The sequence below is a fragment of the Myotis myotis genome, unplaced genomic scaffold (assembly GCF_014108235.1).
Source record: "Myotis myotis isolate mMyoMyo1 unplaced genomic scaffold, mMyoMyo1.p scaffold_m19_p_1, whole genome shotgun sequence".
NCBI classification, from domain to species: Eukaryota; Metazoa; Chordata; class Mammalia; order Chiroptera; family Vespertilionidae; genus Myotis; species Myotis myotis.
In genome coordinates, this window is record NW_023416313.1 from 25,071,512 (window position 1) to 25,083,858 (window position 12,347).

General features: G+C 43.8%; 1 protein-coding gene across 13 annotated transcripts in view; it reads right to left on the minus strand.

Annotated features, from left to right (window-relative positions):
- Nucleotides 1-2,567: 2,567 nt before the first annotated feature.
- The window catches only part of RBM47 (RNA binding motif protein 47), a 155,576-nt gene continuing 145,796 nt past the window's right edge, over nt 2,568-12,347 (minus strand). For 10 of the 13 annotated variants that reach the window (XM_036332033.1, XM_036332050.1, XM_036332018.1 and 7 more), the window contains 3 exons: nt 11,924-12,130; nt 9,056-9,255; nt 2,568-5,134 (listed from right to left, as the gene is read on the minus strand). In XM_036332033.1, coding sequence (XP_036187926.1) covers nt 4,895-5,134; nt 9,056-9,255; nt 11,924-12,130 — 647 coding nt within the window. In that variant the 3' untranslated portion in view covers nt 2,568-4,894. Of the gene's footprint in view, nt 5,135-8,202; nt 8,455-9,055; nt 9,256-11,923; nt 12,131-12,347 lie in introns of those variants that run through there. The other 3 variants (XM_036332110.1, XM_036332116.1, XM_036332124.1) reach the window with 3 other exon arrangements.

Genomic DNA, 12,347 nt, shown 5'->3' on the forward strand with positions numbered 1-12,347 from the left:
GTGACCCAACCATAAAATTATTTTCATTGCTACTTCATAACTGTAATGTTGCTACTGCTATGAATCGTAATGTAAATATCTGATATGCAGGATGGTCTTAGGCGACCCCTGTGAAAGGGTCGTTCGACCGCCAAAGGGGTCGCGACCCACAGGTTGAGAACTGCTGCCTAGGCCATGGTGTTTGCTCACAGAGCTAAGTGTTTGGGCAATCACATTTTTTCCAGGTTTAGTAGTGTGAGGAGTTAGGCAATAGAGGAATACTGGGTACTTAGGAAGGTTAGACTAATGAGGGAAAAGAGGACAAAGAAAAGGCTATATCCAGTCAACATCTTAGTACTTAGAATTAGCAAACACTTAGTGGATATCTCTTGAGTCTCATTCTATATTTAAGTCGAATCCTGCCCTTGACCTTGAGTGGTCAGAGATGGGGAATAGGTCAAGGTGTGGTAGGGCAAGGATCAAGTGGGTGTATCTCTATCATCCTACCTACCCAGTAATTTTTTAGGGTCATGGTGTCAAAATGCCATTTCATCAAAGCAGCCATGCCACACTGTGCGCCCACAGGACTATTAAAAAAATACCACATGATACTTGAAGTAATATACTATACATTTCTTTCAAAATGTCAAATCCCTCATATCCTTAAAATAGGGTCTGGTAAGCCAGTGAAGTCCATTATAGCTGACAAAATACACCTAGCACAGCACATGCCAGCGATGTCTGCTGGACTGTCCATAGGGTCCCCTTTTGCTAATTGTTCATTCAACTTATGTCTGTTGTTCTGACTGATATTTTTGGATTAAAAACATGCATGGGACACCTATTTTAGTGGAGGAGCCGAGGGAGTTATCTCCCCACGACCATTCTCTAGCCTCCTCCATCCTCTCTGGGACAGCCTTAGAGTCAGAACTCCTCAGATCTACCAGAGAACACATTTCCAGCAGCCTCCCTTCGAGCTGCTGTGTCTTCATGCTGAGAGTATGCATTTCCAGCCATTCTACCCTCAGTTCCCATCCCCCAAGAGGTTGCATATGAAAACACTTTTTACCCAACAACAAAAAAGAAGCTACACTTGTTAAAAAAAAAAAAAAAAAAAAAAGCCATTCTTTTCTTTTTCTGGGCTCTGAGGTAGGTGGTTAGCATGACTGGTTTCACCCATTTCCAGGAGTGTAAGCTCTATGGGTGCAAGATGTTTTTGCTTTTGTTCATACTGTAGCCACCACAGCACAGTGGTTCTCAACCTTCTGGCCCTTTAAGTACAGCTCCTCATGTTGTGATCCAACCATAAAATTATTTTCGTTGCTACTTCATAACTGTAATGTTGCTACTGTTATGAATCGTCATGTAAATATCTGATACGCAGGATGGTCTTAGGCAACCCCTGTGAAAGGGTCGTTCGACCACCAAAGGGGTCGCGACCCACAGGTTGAGAACCGATGACCTAGAACAAAGCCTGGCCCCCACTAGAGTGCAATTCACATTTTGTAGGATTGTTAATTCCTTTTCTAAGGAGATTGATCAAACGCCGTGATTCTGTAACTTGAAGGGCATCTGGACTCTTTTCCTAGGACAAGCAGGAATCAGCAGATCTGGCCGCCCTTGAAAATACTGCCTAATGACCTGTCCTCTGGAGAGTTTCCAAGCCTCTTCTGCCTCTAACAGGGCCTTTATCTTTGTAAGAGGAATGTGCATCCGGACGCTGTAACTCAGGCAGCTCAAGACTAAGAAGGTGAAATTCTTAATCAATGGCAGAAGCATGTGAGGCAATTTTTAGAAGTAATTCTATTGACAGCCTGCCACTTTCCCTCGAGTCATTTGATTGGCTCCGCTGATGGGCGCTGCCTGAAGTTAGCGATGAACTTTGGAGAAAGGGGAAGGAAGTGTTCTGCTAACCTTGCTGAGAGTGTGGAAAGGAGAAACAGAGGCGTTGGTTTCCTCTGCCGTGACCAACATTCAGGTCACCCCAGCACTTTCACGAAACCACCAAATAGCTCCATGTCACCCGAACTGCCTCCATTTAAAGTTGCGTGGGAAGCCTAACAGGATCATGAACACACGTAAGCAGTGACAGCCGTGACAGGCTCTGTCACATCCTCGTCCAGTCAGATGCTGAGAGTGTCCCAGAGTTCAACTCTCAACCACCTGAGCTCAAGTGTGACGTAGTAATAACTCAGTTATGACCATGTACTACTCCATCTACAACGGTGATTCCAAACGAAAAGACATGATAGCAACTTGCTGGTTTTCCAGCTGAAAGTACTGAATGAGTTCACTCCTTCTATGGTGTTAGGGTTTTTCTAATTTTGTTAGGAAGAAAAAAAAAAAAGAGGTTATGGGTCCCTCGTATGACATAAAGAAAACACAATTTAGAATAAGATTTTGAAATTGCTTTAAAGAAAGCTTTATTTACTACATACATCCTAAGAATGTATTGTAAATGGAGCAAGATCTAAATAAGTTTAAAGCTTTTCAAATACAAAGCAACTAAAGAGAAGGAAACTGCTAGCATGTTTGAAAACAGAAAACTCTAAAGCTTTTTTTTTTTTTAACATTTATATAGTTTGTTCTTAACCCTAAAAAAAAAAAAAAAAAAAGTTCACATTTCAAGTTATAAACTTACCTCAGTAGTGTATGTGAAATGGGTTTGAAATAGAAACAGATAAAAGGCTCACTGATACTTAACTGGCTGTCACCAACATTTGTTTTTAAGGTAGTTTGGCATTTGCCATGTTAAGATATCATTTTTTTCCTTTACTTTTTATTATTCTTTCCCCCCCAAACAACGTACAGGCACATGTAAAATACAGTAAGACCGCTGGGTCCAAGTCTCATCCAGGGAACCTCTGTGGCCATCAGACACTGGAAGGAGACTGCTTCTTCTCACAAAGCCACAGGAGGCGGCTCTGGTTCAAACGGCATTTCGTTGGGTTACTCATTCCAACAGACTCAAGTTTGGGTGCAGCTTGCTGGGTACATCATCAGGAACATTGCACAATCACTTTATGTCACTTAGGAATGGTGGGAAGGAATGTTTAAAGGCCTTTATGAGCACCCAATAACTTCACACAATAAATAAATATTGCTTATATATAAAAAATTCATCCCACTCTAAATTGGTGGCAGGGGTGGGGGGAGAGTGGTGCAGAATTTGGGAATCTCTTAATTTAAAATTTAAAACAAAACTAAAATATTTGTTTGAGGCATGATCCTATTATTAATCCATAAATAAGAATTCAGCCACCAGCAAAAATTCAGTGAGTGGAAAGATTTGGTGGGTCTCTAGTATTATATAAAAACACAACTGTGTTACTTGCTACTTATTGCACAACTCAATTCCTTGGTAGAGCCTTTAAAAAAAATTCCACGTTGATGTATTTCATAAAGTAGATGACGATCTTAATATTTTACTGTATTTTACATTCACTCTGCTAAACAAAAGCCTTTAAACAGGCACAAAACACTGCAACAATATATTTACTTCCTAATAAAACAAAGCTTTTAATAACATTGAAATAAAATGGTTTCCGTTTGCATTAAACTCTATACCATGAACTTCTGCAACATAAAAAACCTAAAAAGGAGCATTAGGGTATTTACAAACTATGTCTTAACTCCTGCCGGTCTCCCCCTCCTCCTGGGCGTGCACGGTCGACGCAGTTCACCTGCCACGTGGCACAGCCACGGAGGGAAGCCCTGTCTAACAAACATACTATTTTTAACGTCACTGGCGACCACAGACATTTTTGCATGAAACACGGTAAGGCAACTAGAAGTGTCACTTTCTGCAACAGGAGTCTCTGGGGGGCCTTGCTACAATAACATTCGTCGTCTCTACAAACTCATACTTCAAAAGCAAATAAAATACAAGCGTGAGAAAAGGAACTGAAGTTTTCTATCGGGCAATTAAATAGCTATGCAAAGATGTCTTATGAAAACTACTAAAATCTGTGCTTACACATAGTCTGCTATTGAAAATACGTCCCCAACCAAAACCCAAAATCCCCAACAAAAACCCAGAAGTACAAAAGCCACCCATGTTTTCTCTACCAGAGTAATTCATCTGCTCTAGACTTGCCACACAGGGAGGTGGGATGCGGGTAGAAGGCAGGGATGAGCAGGGGAGTAGAAGGCAATGTTAAGTTTAAGAGCAAAGACCCAGAAAGAATGAGCAGGCCCCAGGGTAATGGTGGCAGGGGAGAGCATTCCAGTGTTTAGACCCAGAAGTGTGACAAGTCTTTCCAATGTTGGCTTAAGGAGAGACCGGGTGTTTAATTTCTTTAAAAAAAAATAGAACCATCGTAGATAACACATGGTAACCCCGTCAACCCTTAATGCCAGCAAAAATAGAGGTTTTACTCATTTTAAAATTGCACTTTCCAGTATAATTTTTAAAATAACGTTTTATGTGATAGTTTTAAAGCACTATTGTTTGTATCTTTAAATATTGAATATATTTTTCAAAATAGTTCCCTAGCTGCTCAAGTGTGCCTTTTAATATATAGTTGATATATTATTGAAGGTACTACAAAATAGAAATCTCTGGAGTGCAGAAGTTAAGAAAATAACCTTCATACTGAAAATATATCCTTAAAAATACAAAAACAAAAACCTCTATACAAACGTACTACAGCATACAAATTTTTAAGAGATGGTCTTAAGGCACGAACCATTACAAGTCTCTTAGAAATGTATGAACACAGGCTGCTAAGTTGAAAATAGTCTTAAAAAACTAGTGAAAACTTCATGTATATAAAATATTTCAGTATGGTACTTGACTACATTCTTCACTTTCAGGTTTCATCTGTGTGCTAAGCCACCATGCTCTTTCTTCATAAATAGTAAAGTGTTCCTTCAGTGGTAGTTTCGCGATCCGTCTCCGCTCTCACCCCCAGAATCAGTACGTCTGGTAGACGTCATGAATGGGAACCTGAATAGCAGCAGCAGGGAAGGCCTGAGGTATATAGCCAGCGTAGCCTCCGTAGACGGCGGCGGCCGCGGCCGCGTTCTTCTGTAGTGTGGCGATCGTGGCTGTGGCCGGAGCAGCAAAGGGAACGTAACTGGCCCCATAGATCCCGGCAGCGGGAATTCTCTGAATGTTTGGAGCCACCGTGTATACGGGAGTTATTGGACGGCCCTGCGGAAGAGAGAAAAAGAATCCTTACCGATCGATCGGGAGCACCTTTCCCCATTTAGTCATCCATTCAGTTAACAACTCCACTCATTCCTTCAACTCCCAGGTGTAAAAATCAAGGTCTCCACTCTCAGGGAGGGGAGGGAGAGGAGTAAACAAAGAACAAATATTTGTCTAAAGCAGGGGTGAAAAGAGCCGTTGAGATAAGGTGGAGCTGCATCCTCAAGGCTCATGCAAATTCCACAGGCGAAAGTGAGAACCAGAATGCTAAAGGAGTCTTCAACCCACCATTCACTCTTTCAGCATATGCCCAGGGAACTAGACAAGGAAGTTGAGAATCCACCCTTTACTTAGCTGACCTCACAGTAATTAAACATTTCCTTAGCTCTGGCCGGTGTGGCTCAGTTGGTTCAGTGTTGTCCTGTGCACCAAAAGGTTGCTGATCAGATTCCCGGTCAGGACACATGCTGAGGTGGTGGGTTTGGTTCCGGGGTGCTTACGGAGGCAACCGGTCAATGTTTCTCTCTCTCCCTTCCTCACTCTAAAAGTCAATAAAAACATATTTCACCCCCTAAAACAGGGACCTAAAACACATGCCAGCTGCCTCAATTCAAACTTAACTGAAGGAACATGATATTTCAAAAACAAGGAGAAAGGACTGACAACTTTATGGAAAAAAGTATGCAGACCTCCAAAGGGGCAGCTTCGTAAGCTGTTCCTCATAAAAACCGACCATACACAATCTTCAACAAATGTAATGGTTTCAACCACCTAAGATGTAACACCACTATACATACAAATTGTTGCAGAAACTTACAAAAGGAACCCACTAACCTGGGGAAGCTGGAGATAGCATCTCGGAAGTGGAGACACTGAGCTGGGTTGTGAAGGATAGGAGGAGTTTTCACATGAATCAGGAGAAATAAGTAACTAAAGCTGCCTCGATGGAGCTGCCACCACCGACAGTGAAAGTCCCCGCTACTTCCCCCTCTCTACCTGAAAGTGTAGCATACTATGTTTTCAGAGCAAATGTGAGTAGAGAGGGCATACTGTGGTTCAGTATTTCCCAAAGTGTTTGGCACAGAGAAGGGGATTTTTGGTAAAATAAGACATACATTTAACAAAATCTCTGGAGCACTTTATCTTCCACAGGATGCCTGCCCCATAGCAAATGCTGCTAGGGTCTCTATGTCTTAATGCATCTGCAAATAATTCAGGATACATGACATAGAGAATTAGGTTTATTTCCTCCTGGATTTTTTTTATAAAGGAGTATCATTCCTTTACAAAATCTGCAAATCAGAGTGACAAAATTATGTTCAAAGGGACTTCATAATCTAAGAGTCATTTTTTCAACTATAACCAAAACAATAATTATACTAATGATATAATAATAATAACTGAGAGATTGTGGTTTGCCAGACACTATTCTAAGCGCCTTATTTGTATGACATATGGGATCATTACGACCACTAATGAAGCTGGTATGGGATTACATGGAGAGGTTAGCATGTGCTCAGTGTCTGGCACAGGGAGGAACAGCTTTGGAACGGTGGCACTGTGACCCTAGAGCCTGCACTTTATTTAAAGCCACATTATCTTGCCTTCTATAACCTATAACAACAAACACCTCTTTGGCAATATCTTACAACCCGGGAGAGGAACTTGGGAACTGGGAAGACTGATTCATAGCAAGACACGAGCAATCTTTTCCAAATGTGTGGACATATATTTACCGACAAATGCACCAAGGGGCGGGGGGGGGGGGTGGTCATCGCAGGGAAAGTGACATCAGAGAGAAACCTCTTCATATGCTACGGTCCGACCCAACACCCGGGCTCAGAAATGTGTCCCATCCACCCACCGGTAGAGTTTAAAATGCTCCTTGCTCTGCTGCAGTTTGGCAGAGAACACAGACAGGGTGAGGATGGAGCACGGCAGAGAACCCAGGTCAAATGCCAGAGGGCGGGCCACAGAGCACGTAGGTTTGAGGGACAGCACCCAGGCCAAGCACACCCAAAGGAGCCATTCCCAGGTTAAAACAGTGAGTGGCATCAGGCATTCTGCAGAATACGCTGAAGGAGGGACAAGTCGCCAAAGGAGTCAACTGACTGATGATGGTACATTGAGCAAATTCTTAAGCAGAGACATCAGATAAAGGCCCTGAAGGTGACCTCCAGTGCAGAGTGACAAGAGATAGCTACAGCCTGCTATTCAACACGAGCGTGAGGCCGGGAATCTGGGCCTGACCAGAACCGATGCTACATGTCAAAGGCAGAAGTTCACGCGTTTCTTAATAAAGAGGAATTATAAATTATTACAATAATTCCACCAAGTATCGCTTGTAGGCTACTGTAGATATTCACACTTCACAAGAAGTAACGGCACTTGGCTGTCATTCTACAGTGTGAATCAATGACACCTATTCCAGGTTCTGGCTGCAGGAAGGCCTGCGTTAGAGAATACTTGGTGACACATTGGGAGGTGAATACACGTTCAGCTTTCTGAATAATGCAGTCCAGACTGGTGCTCAAGTGGGCAAATGCAAGCGAGCAGCAGCCCACTGCGGCGGCTCACAAGCCTGGCTGTTGCAGCATCACTGAGGAGCTTGTACAAAATGTGGATTCTAGCAGCTCAGTTCTGTGACCCGGAATCCTCTGAGGTTTGAGTCCAAGAATCTCTGTTCTCTGGATAATTCTTATCCAGTTAGATAAGAGATCCCCGGCCAGAGTATTTGTGCTTGTTGGCTGGGAAGGTATTTCGCTGCCTCACAAAGAACAGCTTTAGCAAGACTTTATTTTCTGTTTGGCTAAATGGCTGTCTCTCACTTACAGGCATTCTGTGTGCTATGCACTGAAGAGACAAAGAAATGTAAGCTGTAGCCCTCGTCTGGAGGACCTTTGTTGTTGTTGTTGTTAATCCTCACCTAAGGATACTGTTTCCATTGATTTTTAGAGAGAGTGGAAGGGAGTGGGGTGGGGAGGGAAGGAGGGAGGTTGGGGTGAGAGGGAGGGAGGAAAGAGGAGAGAGGAAGGGAGGGAGGGAGGGGAGGAAGAGAGAGAGAGAGAGAGAGAGAGAGAGAGAGAGAGAGAGAGAGAGAGAGAGAGAGAGAGAGATACTGAGATTGAGCCAAACCAGCCCAGGTTGGAGGAGCTTCATTTTAATTGGGGAGATGGAACATACTGACAGCCATATGCCAAGTACCGCTGTAGGTAATGAGACTTCCAAGGCTAAGTGGATGGGGAAGATACTACAGATGAGATGAGATGAGATGAGATGAGATGAGATGAGATGAGATGGAGGAAACCACACAGAAGAGAACACTGTGAGCAAAGTTGGGGAGGAGGGTGAAAGGTGAGGGTGGATTGGGAGAGATGTGGGAATAGTAGGATATGGTTGGAGGAGATGATTACAGGCAGATTGTGTAAAGGGTCACATATCTCTACCTCTACAGATATTTCTCTCTCCATGTACATACATGCTTATAGATGTATACATTTATACAAATGTATATGTTTATACACAGAGAGATTTAAAAATGAAATTCTTCATTGAACTGCAATTCAGAATGTGAAACTGGGAACTATCTCCCTGACACTTGCACCTTAACAAAAAACCATGAGTTAAAAATTATTGTGTCATAAAAAAAAATAGTAAGCACAATATTGTGACACTGAAAAATTACACGTCATTTTTGTATATTGCTTCCCATCTTTAACTCTAGTGATAACAGCAGAGTTATGCAATTATTATTGAAAATTGTTCTGTCCTGTCATGATTTATTTAAACATTTTTTTCTGCCACCGATTCCATAGTTCTAACAGAGAGCTAGGCACACAGTGAACTCCCCTGCGGAACAGTAAATGAACCCACGCAAAGGGAGGCCTCACACGCAAAGTACAATGACTGCGGCAGGAACTGTACCTGGAAAGGCGGTGGCGTTGACACCGCGGGAATGACGGCGGCGGCAGCAGCGGCAGCGGCGGCGGCGCTGGCTGGGTCTGGCTGCACGGCGATGGGACTGATCATGTGCTCCATTGCGTGGATTTTGCCATCTTCAAGCATTTTAGGAGCGGGAGCCGCCTGAAACATGGAATACTGGGCCCCAATGGCAGGGATGGCCACTGCAAGAGAAGTAAGAGGGAAACAGGTGCATCACTCCCGTCACTTAAAAGGCCCATCACTGTCTTGACATTTTTAAAAACCAAGTTTGGCAGCCATGGGCTTCTCCCTGCTAACTTTGCTTTCTCAGTACAGGTGAGGAGGTGCTACCCAAGAAGAAGAGAGAGGAGGTGGCAGGTACCCCCTCCCCGCCCCCGCTGGTCTTTCAAAAGGAACCACGTGGGCATGGATGTAGGCTCCCAAGAGATCACCATGGGAGGAAAGTCTAGAGTTAGGTTTCTGCACCATTTCCCTGTTAGTTTCAGCTATACCGGGGCCGTGCGAAGTAACTCTGGATTGAAAAATCTCATTTTGAATCTTACTCTTGATGTCCTACAGAGCAAGGGGCCTTGTAGCTGAGAAAACAGGCTCTGAGAACAGAGGCTGGAGGCCCCGCGGGGTGAGTAAGCCCCTGTCTCACTCACTTCTCCTTCATCAGACCTACTGCCCTTTCAGTTTCACCGCGTTCCATGAAGCAGGCGCAGTGGAGGGTTTCATTCTGAGCACTCAGAGGTCTGTGTATGCCTTCCCCACCTGTGTTTCAGATTTCAACATTACTGATTCAAGGAAAAACACACCGTAAAAATAAAATTTTCCCTACTTTTCTAATGTCCACTCAATAGTGAAGCAGTAGTGACTTTTTTTTTTTTTTTTAATGGGACTGGCCAATTCAAAGAGGTGTTTCTGTGAGTAAAGATCACCTCATTTCTCCGAGATTTAAACAGGCATTATCGAATGTCAGTGTATGATTAATAGAAGTAAAAAGAAAATATACTCTCCCTGATTTGGGGGCATTTGTGCGAGTGTGTGTGTGTGTGTATGTGTGTTGAAAGGATAAACAAGAATATGAAATGCATACACAAATATCCTTTCATTTATGGTTTTTCTTCAACAGTAGGCACATTTATTCTAATGAAAGCTGACTTGATATAAGGTAAAGAAATAGATTTGACTGTAGGCTAAACAATGGCATGGTCGTCCAATAAAATCTTCCTAAAGCTTTAGCCAAGCCTTTCATCTGCCTTTCCAATCATATGGTCTTGTGCCCAGTCACTTCATCACTGCACTCACTGGTGGTTCTCCTACAATGGGAAGTTCTAATTTTCTGGACTGAACAGAAATAGAGGCGAAGGGGCGGGGCTCAGAGAGGGCTGTCCTTTCAGCTACACTGGAGTTGTGCAGAGTGACTCTGGCTTGTTCTGGTTATCCGCCCTCAGGAATTTCTACCCGGGGCCCCGGGACACGACTATGCCAGTAAAGATGGTTTAAAGAGTTCTTTTCTCTAGTTAAACCTTAAGCTATTGCAGCTTGCCAACAGGTGTCCCTTTTCCAACAAGCAGACGTAGCAACTCCTGTCTCCAGGCTCTGTTTTATGGAATTACAGAAAGACACGGGAACAGTTCACAATGATTATAACATCAGCGGCATTTATACAGAAATCCAGTCTAAAGAGTCACTTAGTTGCAGAAATTGCAGATTTTTCTTCACAGGCCAAAACAAACAAACACACAAACAAACAAACAACACCCCCCTCCCCCCAAAAAAACACCAAAAAACAAAAACCCAAATCATATCACTGAATTAAATTCAAAAGGAAGTTCTACTGGGAAAATGCTTTTAAGCCCGAGGTGGCCTACACAAACCTTCTGCCCAAAATGAGCAGAGCCCTTGACTCTGTCAGCTGGAAGGACCAGAAGAAAGTCAGAGTAGCTGAACTTCGAAGTGAGGGGTCTCTCTAAGAGCTCTTCTATCTACCCTCAGGGAGACCAGGAAGTGGTCTGGAGGAGGAGCGCCCGGTTACCCACTACTGGCTTTTCCCCCTGGTGTGTGCTAATAATAAGGAGTTTGTGCTGTGCTCATACAGTGGAGTTAAAGTTCCGTGCAGGTTATGGCCAGAAAGACCTGTCTCACCAATGGGCACAACAGGTTTGTTTTGGCCTGTGAAAAAAATTCTGCAATTTCTGCAACTAAGTGACTCTTTAGACTGGCAAACTGGTTTGAGAGGGGAAAGCAAAGTTCAAGGTTCCTGGCTTGAATCCCTTGAGCAGCCCTATTCCAATCTATTGATCCAGGGAGAGGAGGAATTGGAATCCAGGCAACTAGCAGCTGCCTTGTTCTCTTGTTCCCGGGAGGTCCAGGCTGGTTAAGTCCATGAGAAGGGACAAGTAGTGCTAGTTGCTCCAGAAGGGGAATTTTCTACAACTCTCAGAATGGCAATAAGCTAGCTGCACCCTCTGGCTTCTGATGGCTGGAGTGGAAATTGGATTTAGTGAAGGAAAAGACAGTTTTGAGCTGACAGAAGATATAGAACAGCCTCATATTCTTCCATTACCCGCCTCCTGCCCCCACAAATGCCGAATCAGTCAGAGATTGAGAAAAAGCCTGACAACGGATGACACACATTTGAAAAACCCACTATTGGAAAGCTGGACTTGAGCATGGTCAAAGCTAGACAGTCCTCTTAAATTCCAGGTTAAGGACAGCCAGGAGGCCACATTCTTTGCCTAATCTCTGGCTGCCTGCCAGAGGAGAAACCCACGTGCATGAGCCCGAGGTAGGCTTGGGGTTGCTGCAAAGAGAGGGTTGGGATTTAGGCTGAATGGGTGCATTCTCGCTCTCATTTATACTGACCTGCACCAGGTTTAATGGCAACTGGGTTGACAGTAGAGATTTCCAAATTCGGTACAAGTTCAAATCCTTTTTCTTGCTGCTTTCCTTTCCCTTCATGATATCGGCTATATATACCACGGCCAGCAGAATATCCCCCGAGGTAGGAACCCCTGGGCCCTGGGTTTCTGTTGCCAGCTGCACCTCGACCCCGGCCTCTTATGCTGCCTGCTTATAATAACAACACAAAAAATGATGAGCAACCAACAGTGACAGCACAGGAGGCAGATCTCAACGCAAGGTGCTTAGCATTTAGATGTTGGCCCCAAGTCTAAGTTGCAGGGGGCTACACCTCTCTTGTTCAGTGAGCTGGGGAAGATGCTTCCGACATTCCATTGCAGCCTAGATTCCCATCCTGCGCATGTCTACCTGATGCAAGAGATGAACT